The following is a 15,275-nucleotide window of genomic DNA, read 5'->3' as shown; positions in this document are numbered from 1 at the left end:
AGGAACACTGGGGCCACTATAGGGGTCCCTATCACTACTGAGGCCACTGTGGGGGACACTATTACTACTGGGGCCACTGTAAGGGACACTGTTACTACTGGGGACACTATGGGATCACTATTACTACTGAAGCCAATGTGGGGGTCACTTACTACTGGGGCTCATTCCCATGGACGTAAGCGCATTTAAGTCATCGCTTTCGCCCGTGTTATTTTCGCCTGCACTGGCGTGTTTTTAAGTGCACAAATACACTGCATATTTGGGCATGCAAAAAAGAACATAGACAGACAGGCTCATTGAAATGTTTTTTAAATCAAGAACAAAAAAAATACTCCTCGCAATGCAGGAGAAGAGCTGTCTGGACATGGCTGAGCACCGTCAGTTGAAGAAAGGGAAGTATAAAGTTTTTTAAATTTTTATCACCTTTTTTTTTCGTTTTTTCAGGAAGGGCTTATATTAAAAGCCCTTCCCTGAAAAACAATTACAAGGTGGCAGCATCTTGATCCACTACTGCAGCTGTCATCTGTGACAGCTGTGGTAGGGAATTCTTTATTCCCTGCAGGGATGAAGAATTCCTTTGCTGCATCTGTCACAGATGTGGCAGGTGCAGCAGGGAATTCTTTTTCCATGCAGGGATGAAGGAAACATCTGCCGCATATGGCAGATGTGTTTTTCATCGCCACGGGGACACGGCAGTCGCGGACAGGTAAGTTTTTTTCTTCTAAACTAAAATTGTTGTTTTTCAGGGAAGGGCTTATATTTAAAGCCCTTCCCTGAAAAACAATTACGGGGTGCCGGCAGACCATTGCCTTCAATGGAGCCCCCGGCAGCAGCCGTAGCTCCATTGAAGACAATGCGTGCATTCCCTGTGGTGCACGCACGTCCTATCTTTACAGGCACGAACCTGTAAAACATGGACATGTGAACACACCATAAGGAATGCGTTGCTTGTAATAGACGCGTGTTTTTGTGCGCGTGTATGCACGCACAAAAACACACTTGTCTGGAGCCACCCTAAGGGAAGTACCATCTAAATATGATGGGCGACTCTTGCCGGTTCTTACAGAGGAAGTCAAGATCCAAGCATCATTTTCCACCACAAACAGTTGAATAGCAATGTTACGGCACGCCCAAACAGGAACAATAATCGCCGGGACGACTGTCAAGTGCTTAAAGGAGTTCTGTCATTAAAAAAAATAATAAATAAATAAATCCATATGTACCTATTCCTCCCCAGGCAGCCAACTTATTGATCTCCTCCTGGCTCCTGCAGTCCCCAGGTCACCTCACCACAAGCTAACTGGATTTTTCTTCTTCTGCCATGCAGCTGCAGGCATCTTGCGGCAGGTCAGTGTAGGCTATGTCATAGCGTTCATTGTCTAGCGGGAAGTGTGGGATGGTATGTCGGGCTAGTGCCGAGACTGCACATGCCCGCTGTCTCATGGCCTTAGTGTAGGAACTCTCGCGACTAGACTGCACGCACGCGCAGTCTCAACATTGGCCCGACATTGCATCCAGCACTTCCTGCTAGACAGTGAATACGACGTTACTAGTGACATAGCGTACGTTGACCTGCAGGAAGAAGACTGCAGCTAATGGATGCTTCATGAGGTGACCCGGGGGGACTGCAGGAGACAGGGGAAGATCGGCGGGGACAAGGTGCGGCAAGTAGACTACCTGGCGAGGAATTGGCAAGTCTTGATTTATTTATTTTTAATGACAGAACCCCTTTAAGCGCCCAACAATTGCCCCATGTAAAAGGGCCCTTATACTCCAGTAACACCAGAGCTGTATTCAAACTTCTGCTGGTTGCCGTTAAACAGCTCGGATTTGCTCCACCCTATAGTCAAACTAAGAGCACTGCATAACTTTTTTTGAGCGAGTCCAATACTGTCACTTACCCTGACTGTCTCTCAGCTTCCTTTCCTCTCTACTCAAGTCAGATGTTCTAGATTCCTTCCTTGGTTTCTCCCCCCTGTCCATTCTCTCCATCTTCTCTCTGTCCTTGGTTCTCTGCCTCTCCGAAGCATGATGGCTGTCCTTGTCTCCTTCTCTCGCTTTCTCCTTCTCTTTACGGGGCTCTTGACTATCGCCCCTCTCTCTGTCTACATGTCTGTTTCTGTCTGGATTCTTTGGACGCTCCCTTTCTTCGACCTTCTCATCCGGCTTGTGTCTGCGTTGTGCACGGACGTCTCGGTCTTCCTCTCTGTGATGTCTTCTTTCCTTATGTCTCCGGTCGTTAGCGCTGTCAGATTGTATAACCTGAATCAAGAGTGCAAAATGAAGCCAAAAGCAAATACAATACGGTGAGTAAAAGTCAGCGGAGCCTAGCGGCAGGAAAAGAAGGGGTATCAACGGGCGAGCAGTCACTGAACATGATCTGCCATTCCCGAGGAGTAGCACACAGCTCAGGAGTGGGACAGGCGAATACTGACACTGCGCTAACCCCCCCCCCCCCATATATCAAGAGAATGGGGTCCGTAGACCCCTGTTCGGTACTCCAGAAAGATGTATATGAGTTAACGGTGGCGTCTATGGATGAGGCTTATAGGTGTTGTAGTAACAGCTGACTATAATCTACAATGCAGAGAGCCACATGCATTACCTCCTCCTCTCTAGAGTGCTGTTAGAGGAAGAAGGGGACCCCTAGTCTTCAGATAGGGGGGAATCCTGGAAGAGGAACTTGCATCTGGCTAACTTCACTTTGTATTGCGCTTGCCAACATGCAATTGCCCTGCAGATGCGAGGCGGTTTTATCTCAAAACCACCTTGCATCACTTTGGGGAAGTAGCAATCAGCCGTGGCGGAGGATCGCGGAGTGTCTCCCATTGTTTCCAATGGGGAAACCTTGCATCGCGCCGTGTTCACCTAGCATGAGGTGTGATGCTGCCGCCGACCCCGTTGACAACAATGGCTGATTTGTTTCCCACATTGCACTGTGATGTGATGCAGGAGAAAAAGAAAAATTAAATCGCTCATGTATATGGGCCCCATTCATATTCGTGCGTCTCGCACAAATTTCGCACGATTTTCTTGGCCGTGTGAAAACCGTCTCTATCAGACATTTACAAGACATATGCTATAAAGGTTTTACATGGTTGGGCTGTATTTACAAGGGTGAGAGCGAGGCAGCTCAGGGAAAAACTGTCAGTTTTATGCACGATTTTCCTGCATTTGCAATGTGGTTTTGCTAAAAAAAAAAAAAAAAAAAAAAAAAACGCGCACAAACTGCATCAGATTTTCACGTTTGTTTAAAAAAAAAAAAAAAAAAAATCAATCCCATGTGGTTGTAACAGTGAAATGCTTTACAAACGGATCGCACTCGCATGTCATACAATGGCGGTGCGCTGTTCTTTCACACTACCACAGAAAAGAATGGCCGATTCAGTGATACAATTTTGGCGCTCTTTTCCTCCCTGAGAATCTCCCAAAAATCGGACATGCTGCCATTTTTCTATCTTGGACTATCAGTCCGAGAGAAAAAAAAATCACTCGTGTGTATTAGCCCACTAAATGAACGGGTTCTTTCTTTTCACAGGCGAGTTGCGTCCATCTCACATTCGAACAGAACTTGCCGTGTAATTTCAGCGTTCTACCCAGTTAAGTGTTGCTGCGACCCTTGGGAGTGGCTCAGTAAACCACTGCGGCCCTCGGACGGGGACACATTGGGCACCCCTAATGTCAAGGATTTCTTCTGGAGATCTATGGGGGTTTATGGCGATGATATTTAGGCTGCAGACGGCCGTTTCAGACTCCCGGTCGCCACACGTGGGGGGGGTTTGGCTATATGCAACCTGCCAGACAGCAGACTAATAGATTGGTGATCTTGTGGCTTGCGGCATGAAATCATTCCCATCTCTGACTGCGTATGACATTAGAAGGAATATTTAGTTCTCTGCTGTCTCCTAGGTTACGGTAAATCACACCAACCCTGCTGAGAACGCTCCGCTTCACCGGGAGCCGCTGGGTTTAGATTGTCAATGCAGGAGTCATGAAGGAAGGAAATAACCAGCGGCGGATCAGAGCGAACATTAGCAGGAATGATCCCAATATTACACAGTAAAGGAAAGCAATCCGTCACCTTCAGGTGTTTCCTGAGCTCCTCCGTCTTCCAGGTATCTTCCTTGGATTTATACTACAAAATATAGAAAAAACAACAGTTAATTAAATGGTCCCTGCACTCCGAGATAACGAGCAAAAGTACAAATCACTTTATGTATCTAAAATGAGGTTTTTGTGCTGAAAAATCCCTCTGCAGTGTTGGCCACTAGGGGTCTCCCTTGTTTCTAGCTCGCTGTCCACTGCCTGTTGTCATGTGAAGTCCTGACTCTAGTAACACACAGGAAATGGGGGAGGTGCTGTCTTATGCTGCCTATAGAAGTCTATGGAGAGTTGAGGGGAGCTACAGAGGAAGAGAGACTTACAAAGACGTGGCTGCTGCTAATGAGCAATAAATTATCATTGGTGAACACAGCTGGATGACTGTGAGTATAGCTACTGCCACTAGGAGGTAGACACTACGCAGAAAAAAAGAAAAAGTGTTAGCTCTTCCCACTTGGCAATATATTCCCACTGCAGGCACCAAGCAAATCTGTTTTAGCTTAGTGTCTGTAGGAGGCAGACCTATTTTCTCGCTAGTCCTCAGGCACTGTTTTAGGCTTGGGGAATAACAGGGAGGCAGGACTCTCTCTGTTACCTCAGCGAGGCGGGCGTGTGCAGAGCAAAGGTAATCGTTCTGTTGACTGCCCCAATCTCTGAAGAAAAGGAGGCACGTTTAAAGGAGATGTCCCGCGCCGAAACGGGTTTTTTTTTTTTTAAACCCCCCCCCCCCGTTCGGCGCGAGACAACCCCGATGCAGGGGTTAAAAAAACCACCCGCACAGCGCTTACCTGAATCCCGGCGGTCCGGCGTCTTCATACTCACCTGCTGAAGATGGCCGCCGGGATCCTCTGTCTTCATGGACCGCAGGGCTTCTGTGCGGTCCATTGCCGATTCCAGCCTCCTGATTGGCTGGAATCGGCACGTGACAGGGCGGAGCTACACGGAGCTACACGGAGCCCCATAGAGAAGAGGAGAAGACCCGGACTGCGCAAGCGCGGCTAATTTGGCCATCGGAGGGCGAAAATTAGTCGGCACCATGGAGACGAGGACGCCAGCAACGGAGCAGGTAAGTATAAAACTTTTTATAACTTCTGTATGGCTCATAATTAATGCACAATGTACATTACAAAGTGCATTATTATGGCCATGCAGAAGTGTATAGACCCACTTGCTGCCTCGGGACAACCCCTTTAAGCCTTAACTTGTAAGTAGCCCGCCAGAAATAGTGTTCCCTCTCTTTCCCATCAGAGCACTCTATTGACCATTAAAAGGCAGGCAAACATGAGGGGAAACAATGCTGGAGTGTTTTAACGGGTGAAAAGGGGTATTTAAAAAAGAAAAAAAGACTCGACCCTGAGGTAAGAATCTTTTTGCAGAGGGCAGCGATGAGTTATGTGCCGGAGGGATACCGGTCAGATTAAAAATCTAGGCCCAGTATTGAGGCCTGTTTAGGTTACTCCCACAGGGCAGGGCTGTCATTTGGTGCTCTGAGGGAGGGCTCTGCTTCCCCTCCTATCACTTCTCAGCGCGTGTTTTTATTAGCAAGGCTCCCTACTGCTCCTTCCTGCAGAGAGCCCATCTCTTGTACCCTGCTCTCAGTGTGGATTTTGCTGGGACTTGCAGTTCCATGACGGAGGACGCAAGCCTAATCAGATTCACTCACAGTCAGCATCTGTCCGGCAGTTTTCTACCGATCCACAGAGTGATACTGAGCTCCGGCTCAGGTAAGCTCTGCCTGGTAGCTAGCTTCCCCGTTTGTTAACCCCTCTTGCTTGCAGTTGTAGTGCACTTCAGTGTTTGGTTAAGAGTCCAAGGCATCTGTTTTAGTGCCATGTCTGACACCAGAGCAGAAGACTCCAGACAGGGTTCGGCCAAAGCCATATTTCATGCATGCTCCCACTGCAAGACGAAGTTTGCATGTGGACAGTTAGAACCCTTTTGCCCCAACTGTATCCCGTCACAGCAGATGGACGTAGAGCCGACTACTGGCACTTCTCTTGTTCCACCCTCTTAGACTGCCAAGCTGGAATGGACACCCTCCCTGTCACTGGCGGTTTCATGCATAACTCAGGTGTCTATGGCAATTCCGGATAAGTTAGACCAGATGTCTAGTACACCCTTTCAGGATGTATCTGACGGAGGCAACTCCATATTACAGGGCTTCTTCCCGCTCAAGATGGTCATCTGGGTCTCCCACAATGGTCCTCCCATTCAGCGCCTCCAAAAGTGCGCTCAGAATTTTACTCCAGACACAGCAGTCTGTCTGATGCCCCCTCTAATTCCGATCTGGAGGAGCAGCACGACTCCAAACTCTCCACTATGGTTGATATCTTAATAGCCACTATAGCAAATATCCTGCAGGTATCGGATCAGACACGACTACGTATGTGGTGGCTTTTCCCTTCAAACGCCCAAGCCGTTTTCGGTAGACTTTTCTTCTGCATGAAGACTTTGGTGATGTGTTAGCCAGGGAATGGAATTTTCCAAATAAACGCTTCACTGTGATGAAACCCTTAGACCTTATGTATCCCTTTCCAGAGGAATTAGTGAAAAAACGGTCAGTTTCACTGGTAGTGGATCCCGGTTGGCAGAACATACCACACTTCCTATAGTGGACACTTCATCTTTTAGGGATGTGTGGGACAGGAAGATTGGAACAATAGCCAAAACCTCTTTTGAGGCAGCGGACTCGGCTCTTAGGCCAGTTTTCACCTCAACCTGAGTCAGCAAAGCTACTGCTGAACGCACCAAGCAACCGCGCAGAGGTATCTATGAATGGGCAGATATGGTGCATCAGATAAGCTGGGCAGGGAAGTTCATTTGTGAAGCTTCCCTGGACACAGCTGAGCTCTTAGCTCGTACTTCGGTGGCTCTAGTTTCTATACGCCACATTGTGACTAATATCATAGGACGCTGATGCATCCTCTAAGGGGTCTTTGGCAAATCTCCGCTGTGTGGGAACAAGGGTTTGCAGCTGCCAAACTGGATGAAATCCTCTCTGATGCCAACGAGGGAAAAAAGTTCCCACCTACCACAGAATAGTCCTAGGCGGGCGAAAGTTACTGAGGAAATTATCTCAGTTTCGTTCCTTTCGTCCCCCAGTCCCCGGGCCTTGGATAGTGAAAGAGCATTACAAGATCTAAAGCGGGGCCCTCTTCCAAGCCCAAAATCTCCTGGTGTCCATGACCACAGCTCTCAAAGTCACCCTCTACTAAATTCTTCGCCTGATGGTAGAAGGTACCTACCATCTAGGGTTGGGCGACAACTTTCCCAGTTCAGGGAGCCCTAGACGCCAATTCTAGAAAGTCGTTTCTTTGGGCTATGCTATAGAATTCTCCACTCAACTTCCCAATCGCTTCTTCTGCTCCAAGATTCTACGGTCGCCTTCAAGGGCTGAGACTTTAGGTCAGGGGATACACAGTCTATCTTTCCAGGGTGTTATCATTCCCGATCCCCCTTCTCAACAATTTACGGGGTTCTACTCCAACCTAAATCAGTATGTAGAGGCCCAAAATTTCCACACTACTCTGGACATTTTGTCCATATTCTGGTGGATCATCATCCACCCCAAGTCCTTCCTCTCTGCCTTGTACTGTCTCCTAGCTACTGAAATCACATCTACACTGCTCAGTACAGATGTAAAGTGGCCTCCATAACGCTGTTATGTGTTTGTGTGTGCTACAGAGAGTGTTAGGCTCCTTTGACATGGAGCAATTTGTCGTTGGGGTGAGCAAACAAGTAATTTGCTTTCATCTACACATGCAGAAAAAAAGTGTTTACATTTTTCATCAATTTCTTGCTCAGCTCATTCAGTCTATCGTTGGTCTGTCAGGGGGGTCTGGAAATGCCTGAAAATGGTTTGCGATCAATCCCCTTTAAATGGTCAATGACAAACAGTGATTTTTCTGCCTGCATAACATGAATGAATGAATTAGCATTCAATTGTTGGTCATGTTGTCATTTTTGCATGATTCAATGATTATTTGAATGACAATTGTTCCGTGTAAAAGAGCCCTTAGGTAGAAGAATCTATCTTCTCTGTGTGCAGTGTGTAGAAAACATCATAGCAGCAGTCTACACCCACCAGCTCAGAGAGAACTAGGAATTAAAGACAGGGCCTGCATTGAGGAAAACTGGTGATAAATCCAGAAAACCAGTCATATAAGATCAAAACCAGTCATTGTATATATATATATATATATATATATATATATATATATATATATATATATACACACATATACATATACATACACACATACACACTACCGTTCAAAAGTTTGGGGTCACATTGAAATGTCCTTATTTTTGAAGGAAAAGCACTGTACTTTTCAATGAAGATAACTTTAAACTAGTCCTAACTTTAAACAAATGCACTCTATACATTGCTAATGTGGTAAATGACTATTCTAGCTGCAAATGCCTGTTTTTTTGTGCAATATCTACAAAGGTGAATAGATGCCCATTTCCAGCAACTATCACTCCAGTGTTCTAATGGTACAATGTGTTTGCTCATTGGCTCAGAAGGCTAATTGATGATTAGAAAACCCTTGTGCAATCATGTTCACACATCTGAAAACAGTCTAGCTCGTTACAGAAGCTACAAAACTGACCTTCCTGTGAGCAGATTGAGTTTCTGGAGCATCACATTTGTGGGGTCAATTAAACGCTCAAAATGGCCAGAAAAAGAGAACTTTCATCTGAAACTCGACAGTCTATTCTTGTTCTTAGAAATGAAGGCTATTCCATGCGAGAAATTGCTAAGAAATTGAAGATTTCCTACAACGGTGTGTACTACTCCCTTCAGAGGACAGCACAAACAGGCTCTAACCAGAGTAGAAAAAGAAGTGGGAGGCCGCGTTGCACAACTAAGCAAGAAGATAAGCACATTAGAGTCTCTAGTTTGAGAAACAGACGCCTCACAGGTACCCAACTGGCATCTTCATTAAATAGTACCCGCAAAACACCAGTGTCAACATCTACAGTGAAGAGGCGGCTGCGGGATTTTGGGCTTCAGGGCAGAGTGGCAAAGAAAAAGCCATATCTGAGACTGGCCAATAAAAGAAAAAGATTAAGATGGGCAAAAGAACACAGACATTTGACAGAGGAAGACTGGAAAAAAGTGTTGTGGACGGATGAATCCAAGTTTGAGGTGTTTGGATCACAAAGAAGAACGTTTGTGAGACGCAGAACAAATGAAAAGATGCTGGAAGAATGCCTGACGCCATCTGTTAAGCATGGTGGAGGATATAATGTGATGGTCTGGGGTTGCTTTGGTGCTGGTAAGGTGGGAGATTTGTACAGGGTAAAAGGGATTCTGAATAAGGAAGGCTATCACTCCATTTTGCAACGCCATGCCATACCCAGTGGACAGCGCTTGATTGGAACCAATTTCATCCTACAACAGGACAATGACCCTAAACACACCTCCAAATTGTGCAAGAACTATTTACAGCAGAAGCAGGCAGCTGGTATTCTATCGGTAATGGAGTGGCCAGCGCAGTCACCAGATCTGAACCCCATTGAGCTGTTGTGGGAGCAGCTTGACCGTATGGTACGCCAGAAGTGCCCATCCAACCAATCCAACTTGTGGGAGATGCTTCTAGAAGCGTGGGGTGCAATTTCACAAGCTTACCTCAACAAATTAACAGCTAGAATGTCAAAGGTGTGCAATGCTGTAATTGCTGCAAAAGGAGGATTCTTTGACGAAAGCAAAGTTTGATGTAAAAACAATGTTATTTCAAATACAAATCACTATTTCTAACCTTGTCAATGTCTTGACTCTATTTTCTATTCATTTCACAACGCATGGTGGTGAATAAGTGTGACTTTTCATGGAAAACACAAAATTGTTTGGGTGACCCCAAACTTTTGAACGGTAGTGTATATATATGCAAATTTTGGTAGCAATCTTGACCTGCGCACCGCCCTAACCCCAGTAGACAGCCCTAACCCCATATACAGCAGATAGGATGGGAAGCCGCCTCTCCGCGGCCATCTGCCAGCGGCAGGATAAGCTGCTCCAGTTGCCTCCTTCTCTAATGCGCCACATAATCTCCTTCCAGACACCCTGGGATTTGCTCTTGGAAGACTTATACGTAGATAGAAATCTTCAGTTTAAGGATCTGCTACCGGCACACTCCGCTTTAATAAATGTGTTTTTTGCAATTGGTTTTCATTAAAAATGTCTAATTGATTTCTATGATTGTATTGTTCTCCAAGGCTGCGGACACGAGGACTGAAACCTTAGCAGATTGTGTTACTCGGAGTAAGCGTGGTTTCACCCGGGTGAGAAAAAAAAATAGACCGATTTTCGCATGACGCGAGAGTCATTTAAAAAAAAAAAACGAATTATGAAGCCAATGATTTACAACGGTTTCCTTCCTATTAGCGATGTTTTCACTCTTGCCATTTTGCGAGAGCCAAGAAATAGCGGCATGCCCTATCTTTCTGCGATGTGTGCGGTTTTTATTTATCTCCCATGTTTCCCTATGGAGCCTCCTTTTTATCGCATCACAAAGCAGGAACTTGTGATTTTCATGCGATGCATTTTTAACATTAGAAAGTCCTATTGACTGGACGGAGGCCTCTTTCACACAGGCGACAGCAATATCGGCGCTACTAAATCGCTGCAATGTCGCAGCTTCATACACGCAATTTTGTAGCGTCAGCGATGCTTTTTCTTGTGCTACCTGCGATAAAAACTGCAGGATTTTATCAGTAGAAAGTGAACAGGACTTTCTAATCTTAACATCGCATCGCACAAAAAGTTTGTGCTATGCGATGCAACGCGATAAACAAGGAGGCTCCATGGGGCTACAAAACATCGCAAATCGCGGCTCTATAGAGCACGCCATCATTTTGTATTCTTGCAATGTTGCAGCCCACAAAACATTGCATTGGAAATCATGGGCTTCACATACAAGCCATTTGTAGCCTGTCGCATCACAAAAAAATCCCGCGATTTTGTAGCCCATGTGAAAGCGGCCTTAACTGACAACTCCTTCCCTACTCTGCTCCCTGCTGTGAAGGTGCAATCCCTGCAGTCTCTCCACTATTACAGCGGGCTGTATGACAGTGTCGAAGGATGATGGTGAAAGAGATTAGGAGGTCAGTGAGCAGAGAAAGCTACTATTACAGAGGGCTGTAATTCCCTGTTGGTGAATTTTATGCTATTATTGCCTACTAAGAGAGAAGATAGCTGTGTAGTATTGAGTGGGTGTGGTTATGCTACACAGCCTCTAAGGGAAAAGAAGGGAGGAGGAGCTGAGCTTCTGTACACTGATGAGAGAGATCAGCTGATCAGTGCCTAGAACACCCCAGAGTTACAAACCTGAATGTAGGAGAACCTGCAAACCAAGTATGGGGCTTTCTAAATGCACAAGAAAGAAATCTCAGTGCAAAAACAGATAAGTGCGTTATTTTTTTCTGCAGGAACTTTGTAAGATATGTGCGAATGTGTGGCTTTTCACCCACAAAGTTTTTCATAGATTTTAAATGCAATTGCTCAAAAAAACAGCACTTATTGGCTGGAGAGTTGTACCTCGGGGGTCAAAAATAGAATTTCTTCTAACACTTGTACAAGATGCGAACACATAAAAAGTAAAGCTTGCGATTTTTCGCATCGGTTTGGAAAATATATGGGAAAGGGCGTATGCTGGTTATATACATTGGGAGAAAAGTGCCCGAACACCCAAACATCAGAGGACAGAAGGATTGGGTACGCTGACTTTCCGATTCTTTGTTCCCGCGGCGCAGAAGGTTATTCTCCTCAAACATGGGGTATTGAGACAAGGCAACTCCGCATCATTGTGGTGGAGAAATACGGCAGAAGCTTTTAGTCATTGCCAGAGGGAGGAGGAGCCTATATGAATATTATCGAGCCTCATTGGACTCCTCTGCGCCCGTGCTGCAAACCTTGAAACGCAAGTCTTCAAAACTCCTGTAGCGATCAGTATAAGGGCTCAAGGGCGTTCTTTCACTGCGTATTACATATGCGATGCACGACCGCGTGATATGGAGTCAATGGACTATCAGGGATCCATGCACATGTGTGTGTAGATACGCACGAGATATAGATGGCAGCATGCTCTATTTCCCCACATACCACGCGGCGTGAGCCCCATACACTTGTATAGGCAGCGTACGCAACGCTGTGCATACGCAATACATTCGTATGGACGGCAATTCATACGCAACTACGCTAGGAAACAGAAGGGCATTTCAAAAACAGTCATACCGGGCATGTCCACGTGCGTGGGAGACGCGGCATTCACAGTACAGTCGCAGCCATACGTGGCCTCTGCCACCATTTACGAACGACGGTCTCACCAATACGGCCGCGGACATGAGACCTAAGTGACATCAGCGTGTTATCACTATACGGTAGCGCCCGCAGCTGAGGATACACCTTCCCTTTAAGGCATTATTTCCTCCTTAGGACCTACTTGGCACACGGACGATCTTTCTGTACGATGTTCGGTCTGAATTCGCACTGAATGAGAGCCCATTAATGTGAATGGATTCATTCATACCAGCGACTGTTCATTCAGCCCAACAGTCCGAGTTACCAAAATGGCAGCATGTCCTGTTCCTGTCCGATTCCCAATATTAGGCCAAATAACGTGTCCCACACATCTGACCGCACGTGGATGAGGCGTCCGTGTGCTGTCTGGCGCAAGAATCTTGGACGCAACTCGCAATCATTCGTATACCGTTATGGCTGCTTTCACGCGGACGACAAAAATTGCACGATTTCCTCGCGATGCGGCGGCGCTACAAATCGCATGTCTGTGAAGCCCAGGTTTTCCCACGGGTTCCTTCACAACTTTTTGTAGGCTGCTACATTGTGAGAAAACAAATCGCAGCGCGCTCCATACAACCGCCATCTGCGATGTTTTGTAGCCCAAGTTTCCTGATTGAGCCTTCCTTTGTGTTGCAACACGTCGCACAAAATCATGGTTTTCGTGCGGTGCGATGCAACTTTTACAGTAGGAAGTCCTGCTGTTTGTCCCTAAAATAAGGCCTGGCAGAACTAACAAAAATATAATAAAATACAAACAATCCACCACCTAACAGGCGCGGTCCGCTCCGCCGCACTTCTCCTCCACAGCTCCGCTACACTTGTTTGTAGTCTTCAGCCAGCGCCTCCCGATCAGGGGGTTCAAGAATCCCGCCTCCGGGAAGCGCTGGCTCTGATTGGTTCTCGAGCCCCAATGCTCAGCGAATCAGAGCCAGCCCTTCCCAGAGGCGGGAAACAAGAGCCACGGAACTGCCGGAGGAGAGGTGCGGCGGAGCGGACAGCGCCTGTTAGATGATGGATTGTTTTTACTTTCCTAATGCAGCTAGAGCTAATTTTTGGGGTAGGTCCTATATTTCAACCCCTCCCTCCCCCCCAGGAAATCCCATAAAAAGAATGCTACAAAGTAACTTTACAGCACCACAAAATCACGATATCGCCGCGAGGCAGCGATATCGCCCGTGTGAAAGAGGCCTATAGAAGGAGGGGCTTGTTTTCCAGGGTGCGACTGTGCAGGGAAAACATAGAAGGGGACACAGAGCTCAGAATCAATGAGGGTCCCTGAAGTCCGATGCCCCCCGACCATCAGCTGATTAGACATCCTACAATATACATGTAGATGACGAGCGCGTTTGATTTTAGTCGCCACGAGATTTTATGTGGCGCTCGACGAGGTTGGACGCTCGGTGCTAGAGAGGCGGGACAAGCCCCATCACAGGGCAGAGAGCGCCGCAGTCCTGTTGGGGGGTCCTTACTTCTGGGGCTCATCCACACCGGCGGAGGCAGTGAAATAAGCGGCTTTTCAACAGACCGGCGCGGCGCGTATTCACGGCGGATTTGGACTTTGTTTTTTTTTCCCACTGGGTTTTTCATGTGCGAAAAAAAAACACAAGAAGGTCCCACCGATTCCTCCTGCGTCAATCCGCCATGATTACACGGATCACAAGCAGTCGCTGCGTATTCACGCGGTCCCATGGACTTTAATGGCAATTTCTGTCCGTAATGCGGGCATAATACACGCTGCTAATCTTTCCGTGCGTGTAAAGTACAGACGTGTACAGCGCAGGTCTGAATACCCCGATGCACATCAACGGAGAGCGAAAATACGCCCGTGTGAATGAGCCCTTATAAACGGCCCGCTGATTTGTTAACCCTTTCAATGCCGCCAATTCTGACAGCAGCATTTAAATCCCCCGACCGATCTGGATCCCGTAGGGCCCCCTGCAATGAGATCGCCATTGGAAACCGCTGTAAAGTGCGTTTCTACAGACGCCCGTGTGAGAGCTGCCCAACGCTGTGCTGCAGATTTCACCGCGAGTTTTGGCACAGATCTCCATAACAAAACCTGCAGCGAATCAGCGCCGTGCGAACGCAGCTTCACGGGTCGATGCCCACATAGCGGTCAGTTGTGTTGTCACATGTACGGTCACAAACCTGCTGCATATATATATATACACACACACCACCACTGATATTGACTGGTTTAAGTAATATCCTCCCTCCCAGGCAACTTTCGACCTTCTGTGGAACTACAAGTCCCAGGATGACCCTGCCAGGATGGGCACAGTACGGTATATCATCAGATTATACTTCACCTTCTCTGGCTGCATGGTTCTGTGACTCCGTTACCAGGCAGGACACTCTCTTCTGTTGACAAGATGGGCCGGCGCCATGACACCCGGGCTTATGGTCACTGCGCATGCGCACAGGCAGCTTCACCAAGGCAACGGCCGCGTCCGTCTACTTGGCAACCGCGGAGCTCCGTGCACGAGCCTGAGAGTGTTCAGTGCGCATGCGTACTAAGTATAGCCTTTCTAGTGCTGCAAGTTGAGGGAGTGTCTGAGTACAAGGTGGTGGGATCCCTCCGCAGGGCTGCGGTCACACAGGTGGCTCAGTACCCTGAAACTACCTTGTAATTCAGCCGCAGACATGATAAAGTTCCAAGGCTCAGCTATGTAGCTGTCTCCTATCTATGGATCCATGATCGATCTATTTCCTGTGTTACAGGGGGCTGCGCTGCCAGCAGCAATCTTATATGGAAAACGCTAAATCAGTTTGTGTCGTATGCACATCCGCAGTTCGCGTCCGATCGGAGTGATATTCTGCATGAGCGTTCTTCAGCGCCCGGCAACAAATACTGGCGGAATTAAAAATC

At 47.1% G+C, this 15,275-nt stretch overlaps 1 protein-coding gene across 3 annotated transcripts in view; it reads right to left on the bottom strand.

Annotated features, from left to right (window-relative positions):
• Positions 1-14,816, bottom strand: part of DYNC2I1 (dynein 2 intermediate chain 1) — a 72,845-nt gene extending 58,029 nt beyond the window's left edge. For all 3 annotated transcript variants that reach the window (XR_010787423.1, XM_066585531.1, XM_066585532.1), the window contains exons 1-3: positions 14,716-14,816; positions 4,082-4,135; positions 1,902-2,262 (exon numbers count right to left, since the gene is read on the bottom strand). Coding sequence is in view for 2 of the 3 variants with exons in the window: in XM_066585531.1 (XP_066441628.1) it covers positions 1,902-2,262; positions 4,082-4,135; positions 14,716-14,730 (430 nt within the window). In the remaining variant the exon portion in view is untranslated. The remainder of the gene's footprint in view (positions 1-1,901; positions 2,263-4,081; positions 4,136-14,715) is intronic.
• Between the last annotated feature and the right edge of the window lie 459 nt (positions 14,817-15,275).

This window comes from Eleutherodactylus coqui, chromosome 12, assembly GCF_035609145.1.
Source record: "Eleutherodactylus coqui strain aEleCoq1 chromosome 12, aEleCoq1.hap1, whole genome shotgun sequence".
Lineage (NCBI taxonomy): Eukaryota > Metazoa > Chordata > Amphibia > Anura > Eleutherodactylidae > Eleutherodactylus > Eleutherodactylus coqui.
The sequence above is the reverse complement of the archived record's forward strand: the minus strand, read 5'-3'. Positions and strand labels throughout refer to the sequence as shown.